The 6,418-nt window shown below is 33.6% G+C and overlaps 2 protein-coding genes across 2 annotated transcripts; one reads left to right on the top strand and one right to left on the bottom strand.

Moving 5' to 3' along the window:
* On the top strand, positions 2,434 to 3,272 carry LOC104740010 (basic leucine zipper 43-like). Its single transcript, XM_010460506.2, has one exon. The coding sequence runs from the start codon at positions 2,542 to 2,544 to the stop codon at positions 3,130 to 3,132; it is 591 nt and encodes a 196-aa protein (XP_010458808.1). The 5' UTR covers positions 2,434 to 2,541; the 3' UTR covers positions 3,133 to 3,272.
* LOC104740009 (phytosulfokines 1-like) lies at positions 5,026 to 5,796 on the bottom strand. Its single transcript, XM_019235832.1, has 2 exons — positions 5,638 to 5,796; positions 5,026 to 5,297 (listed from the first exon to the last, which is right to left on the bottom strand). Exons 1-2 carry the CDS (start codon positions 5,761 to 5,763, stop codon positions 5,154 to 5,156), a joined length of 270 nt encoding a protein of 89 aa, XP_019091377.1. The 5' UTR covers positions 5,764 to 5,796; the 3' UTR covers positions 5,026 to 5,153.

Here is a 6,418-nt window from a genome sequence, read left to right as displayed (position 1 = left end):
GACCTTTTAGAAAGTTATAAGAAATTTTCAATATTGATGTTTTTTACTACTGGATATATACACATGAGTTAATCTCTAATCATAAAATTAATCTACATTTCGGTTTAATCTCTAATCATAAAAATAAAGACTTCTTGAACAGAGTTGCCAGTGGAAACCCCACAACTTTTCTTTTTGTTCCTTGAATATTTCAGAAACCAAATAATTTTCCATGCTCAATGGTAAAAAGGTTTCGGAAAATAGGTACGTAATTAAGAACTATACAACATTTACCGGTTAGAAAAAAAGACTATGAGGACTTGAACCGGATTGTTTTGAAGAGTTTTTTTCTCTCTCAGACACAAGAATCGAGGAACCTTCACCATATCTCTTCTCCGGTGCCGGTAAAGCTTTTCTTTGCCGGCGTCGGGACTTAAACCTCTTTGCTTCCAGTCGTTCTCGAGCTCCTTTTTCTGTTTTCACTTTTGTTAAACTTTTTTACTCTTTGAAACTCTCTCGAATCCTCTTGAAACACATGCATCTAGCAGGCGAAATAAGAATAAACAACAAAGAGGACAGTAGATGGCCGGCGTTCTCCATCTCTGATCCTCTAATCGCATCAACTTACCCGAAGTTTAATGTAGAAGAACCACCAATTTATAGATCTGGGTTTTCGAGTTTCCAAGAAGAGCTCTCATACCAGGCTTCATTGATGGCAAGAGCATATACTCTTGGACCGTCAGATGCGCCATGCCTGGTAGAGACGCCGACGGCGCACGGCGACTTCCTCCTCTTGGTTTCGACTTCCTGTAATGGAGAAAGTAAGCTCTTATGGTTCATATCCTTCGATACAAACCTCGGAAAAAATCCTCCACTACCGGCCTTCCATTCACCGGAGATGTTCGAGCAACCGCAAAACCTATCAACATCTCTGTACGGCCGCACTCAAACCTCTCACTTGCCAACCAAAGTGAAACTAGGGTTTCATCTGGTTGGCTTAGCAAAATTTGGCCCAATAAGGTGTTTGAAGGCTTTATACAAAAAGTGTGATCCAAGCCTCTTTTAGCAAATATCCAGGTCTGGTCTGAACTCCTCTTTACCCAACCCTAGTCAATCTATGTGTCGTTTTATGAATCCAATTGACCGAAGACTTCAATTGGAACATCTCTCACCATCGTTGCTAGCTTGGTACAAGAATTTTGAGAAAAACCTGTTTTTAGTTACACTTAGGGATGGTATATATGAACTTGAAAGCTTGATGGAAATCGGCATTATGATCTCGGTTTTACGAAGTCGTGATTACCGAAGCTTCCTCAACCTTTTTCATCTGCCTCCTATGATTTATGAGTTTAAGCAAGCGTATCCCGCAAGCCTTCTGGCCAAGGCTTAAAAGCGACCCCCACCCGACTATATAACCGTAGTCATCCTTGTCCTTGCCGATGAGCAAATTCATCAAGCTCTTCTCATGCCGGTGAGAATTTCGGCCGTGGCATCCTTCTCAACGTCACAGAGTCTATTGACAGTGACCATTGCATCGTTCATTGCTCTGTCCATGGATGATCCTTCGACAAACTGTGTTGTCACTTGCGCCAAATTGCCATTAAGCTTTTGTCTCCAAGTTATCATGGATTCTTTGTCGAACTTTTCTAGCTATTCTTTTGTCTTCTTATGTTTGGTTATGCTTTTTGTAAGCCTTATTATTTTTGTAATATTGATTACCCTGAACTTTATATGATCTGAATGAAACCAAGCTTTTGACCCAAAAAAAAAAGAAAAAAAAGACTATGATTACTACAGTATCTTCTACAGTAATTTATCTAATACGTGAGGAATATTTATGGTTGGTGATATGACATAAGACATTCATAGCTATTATTAGTAAGAGCCTTTTTTTTTGGGGCAAAACAGTAAGAGAAATAACTCTCTAATGACTAATAAAGTAATAATACTAAGAATATATATATATATATATATTTGTAATTTTGATTATTCATTTCAAGTGACAAAATGAAGTCAGTAAAAAAAACTAGAAAATCTATTCAACTTATACGAATTTCTTAAACCCTTTTTTTTGGTCCAAACTAATTTCTTCAACCCATATGCAACAAATAAAATATAAGTTGGCTGAATTTTGGAGACTTCTCACAATACCATCAAACCCACCCAAAAAAAAAGTTAGTCCACCTAAACACAATGAACTTTGTTGTTCTACAAAACAATTTAGAAAGAAACAATGTATTTGTCGTATATAAATCAAATTGATTTTTTTTATACCACCATTAGTTAACTATATTTCTTTTTACGAAATCGGGTCTTACAAATCACGGTACTACAACTTCCTTTTAAAATGAACTAATCTTTCTGTATCTAACATATTTATTATAATATATTAATTTATATATAACACCATTTTCTACGTAACTTTTCCTCCGGCCACCTCTATAAAACCCTTCGCTCTCTCTTTCCCTTATTTCAAAACCACTTCACACAACTCTCCCTCTCTCTCTCTTCAAAAACATCGCACAAGAAAAATCTCGAAACAAATCAAAGCAAAGATCGAACATGAATACAATCCCGGCGGAACTCAGCGGATACTTCCATTATCTAACACCGGATAAATATAATAGCCAAACATCAATCATGGAGTCTGAGTACTTCAACATGCCCTCTTCTCCTACTTCTTCTTCCTCCTTCTACCACCTTAACGGTCTGATCAACAACAACAACTACTCTTCGTCATCCAACGGTCAAGATCTAATGACGAGCAACAACTCAACATCGGACGAAGATCACCAACAAAGCATGATCATAGATGAGAGGAAACAAAGAAGAATGATCTCTAACAGAGAATCTGCTCGTAGGTCAAGGATGAGAAAGCAGAGACATCTCGATGAGCTTTGGTCTCAAGTGATAAGACTTCGTTCTGATAACCACTGTCTTATCGATAAGCTGAACCGCGTATCTGAAAGCCATGAGCTTGCCTTAAAAGAGAACGCTAAGCTTAAAGAGGAAACTTCTGATCTCAGACAGCTTATCTCTGATATTAAGTCAAACAACGAAGACGACAACAGTTTTCTAAGAGAGCTCGAAGATTCAATATCGAACTCTAGATCGGATTCGAACCAAAGGTGCAGAGATTTTGAGCTGTGTTAATGATCTTGATCATTGTTCTGCTTTTGTCAAGAATGTAGATTTCACAAGGATCATATATATTGTATTATATATATGATATAATATTATCATTAATGTTATTCTCTATCGCGAAAAAAACAAAACAATACTGTTCTTCTATACCTTTTTCTTTTAGCCAACTTGAGTTAGTTAAGAATAATATTGCTAATGATCATGCGCATACGATACATATTATATTATTCTCAGATTTAAAGCTCTTTTCAAATGATAAGCATCCACAAAAATATATATATAAAGTCCTAAAAAAACATTTCAAAACTTAAAATATCATTGTGTTAATTTTACAAATTTTAGGTTAACGATGTAAATTAATCCCACTGGGACTCCACGGATGACATATTTTAAAAAATGTTTACTTATGTTTGGTCGACACGAAATTTTGATCAGTTGAATGTAACTTTCAAGAAAACTAAAGAAATATTTTCTGTTATTTTATTGTTTGTCCGTACTTCTCTTTATATACTTTTATATGATTGTAAGAAAGTGTACACGCCTTGGTTACCAATAAATTTGTTTGTACCGATATGTTGCTAAATTTCCAGGCATGGAGTTTTAAACCAGAAAATCCCACTAATTTATAATACGATAATCAAAATACTAAATGTATGAGATACACCAATTAACGTACTACAATTCTGCAAAATTTAAACTATAACAACAACAAGAAAAAAACAGTCTTACTCGCAAATTTTCAGCTCGCCGCATAAATAGACTTGCATCATAAAAAAAAAAAACAAAAAACATTCATGGCAAACAACGATATAAGATGAAGTTGATTTGCTAAAAATGGTGGACCTTCTTCTTTTCAATTTTAATCAACCATTTAATCATTACCCCCTTTTCTCATTTTGTAGTAGTACTTATTTATTTTAACCATTTAACTTTTTAAGCATCACTGATTCAAGTTTGACAAAGCCACCTAGAAATTGTTTTTTCTTTTCAAAAATTTCACCTGACGAAGAATATTCTTCTAAATCCAAACACATCAAATCAAAAGAGAGAGATCAATGTACATCATAATACTGGAAAATATAGTTAAATTATCTTCGACGTTGTTTTATTCGTTCTTTTGCTTTCATATGTTCTGGCTATGCACTGTTAACATCTTTGTTAAATATAATTATTATTCTAATTTTGGAAGTACATTTGAATCAATAACTGGCCGAAGAATAGAAAGTTTAATACGTTTACTGTTGAAGCACTTACGTTTTTATGGTTTTGTTATAAAAAAATAACGCCTTTCCAAGCCAAGAAATAGATCAACGTGTTGCATATTATTTGTTGAATCATCAATCGTAGATATTATTGTCAATGGTTGAATATAAGACTATAAAACTTTTAACAAAAAAAAAAAAGACTATAAAACTTGGTGGATGGTATTGGTAGTTGACTGAAATTAGACAAAAGCAGGTGGAGGCTCCTGGTGATAGTGCTGATCTGCAAAAAATGTTCAAAATAAAACACACACACACACATATATATATAATTGAGACTAATTATCAAAAGAGTATTATACAAATATACACACGTAAACACATTTTAACATATCTAATCCTTTTTCCTATTCAAAATTTGATACACAAGTAATCACATCACTCACGATTTCTATTATATATGTAACATACCATACAGTCATACTACATTACTACCTTCTTTTATATTCTAATCTATTCAATATTCATATAACGTTCTGCATGTATCTTTCATTACAGGATGGCTATAAGCTTCTATTTAGGCCTATAACAATAAGACAAAAGCCCACATTTTTTTTTTCCTAGTCCGAACAGCTAAGTTAAAGTTGTTTGGTCGTCTAGCCCAATTAAACTTTGTGCTTTCACAACCTTAGGAGATATATTAACAGAAACTAAAGGAAGATTAGGATAAAAGAACAAAGAACATGAAGTCATGAAACACATGGTCAAGGAGACCTTGCTTACGTTTATAGTTTGTTAAATAAAAGACAAATAGTAATAGTTCTTGTTTCAAGGAGATAGGTTTAAGTCTTGTGTATAGATGTAATCGGTGTGAGCAGCTACGGCTTTCTTCACAAGACATTCTTCTTCACTGTCTGAATTCTTGCACTCTAGTACTCCATGTCCATCACCTTTACTGTTTCTTTCTTTCTCCTAGATCCACCAACAAAAATTAATAAACTAGAGAGATGAATCACACTCGAATTTACTCATTTATATCTTTCAATGAATTTTCTGGTACTCGAATAAATTATCTGTAACCACCGTATGCTGAAACTAATAATTGACAATACATAGTTCACAACTTATATTATATAATTTGATCTTTTACTATACGGTTACTATCAATAATGAACCAATATCAGTAGAAATTTATTATGCTAGCTGAGGATCGAAAAATTAATATATCTACAAACTTATATCAAAACCCTTTAATTAATCCCATTAGAGAAAAAGAAAGAAGAACCAAAGAAAAGTGTATCGACGAACTTACATGTGCGGAGGGAGATGGTTTAGGAGGAGCAAAACCATCTTCTCTTGAAATAACACGTGAAGCCATGCTTAGAAGCAATACTAGAGTGAAGAAGAAGATCATCACTTCACTTTTCTTCTTCATCATTTCTTTCCTTTTTCTTCTACTTCTCTCTAAGAGTTGAATAAATAAAGTGTTATTTTGTATATAAAGGCCATACAGATAAATTTATTAACAAATAATATACAGAGATATTTGACTTTAGTATATTAGTAGTATAAAATACGAAGATGCGGCTGGATAGACCATAAATGCTGTATAGAGAAATGGGGGTTTCATAATGAAGCAGAAGGAGGAAAGATCGATGAAGCAGAAAGAGAGAGAGAGAAAGGGAAGTCAAACTTTGGCATCTTGGTGTCAACGCTTTCATTTCTCCTAGGAAACGTCACCTCTTCTTGTTTCAATGTGACTTTCAATATATCGAAATATCATGGACCTTTTAATAGTACTATATAGTTTTAAGATTGTTTTTGTATATGCTTTTACATATTTTTCTTTTCTGTCTGAATCTTTGTAATACTAAATTAAAATTCTAGTTTCAAGTCTAAATCTTTTACTTGTCGTGGGGGATGGAGGTTTTTAGCCCATGTATAACTGTTAATACAGTATACAATCTTCCTCTTGTGAGAAGAAAAATATATTATACTATCAAGTTTTTATACTTTTTTCCAATACTATGACAGATAGTATGATATTGGTGATAGTAGTAAAAAGAATGTATGTTCATCCATAATCCATATTC

This window comes from Camelina sativa, chromosome 14, assembly GCF_000633955.1.
Source record: "Camelina sativa cultivar DH55 chromosome 14, Cs, whole genome shotgun sequence".
Classification (NCBI taxonomy): Eukaryota; Viridiplantae; Streptophyta; class Magnoliopsida; order Brassicales; family Brassicaceae; genus Camelina; species Camelina sativa.
The sequence above is the reverse complement of the archived record's forward strand: the minus strand, read 5'-3'. Positions and strand labels throughout refer to the sequence as shown.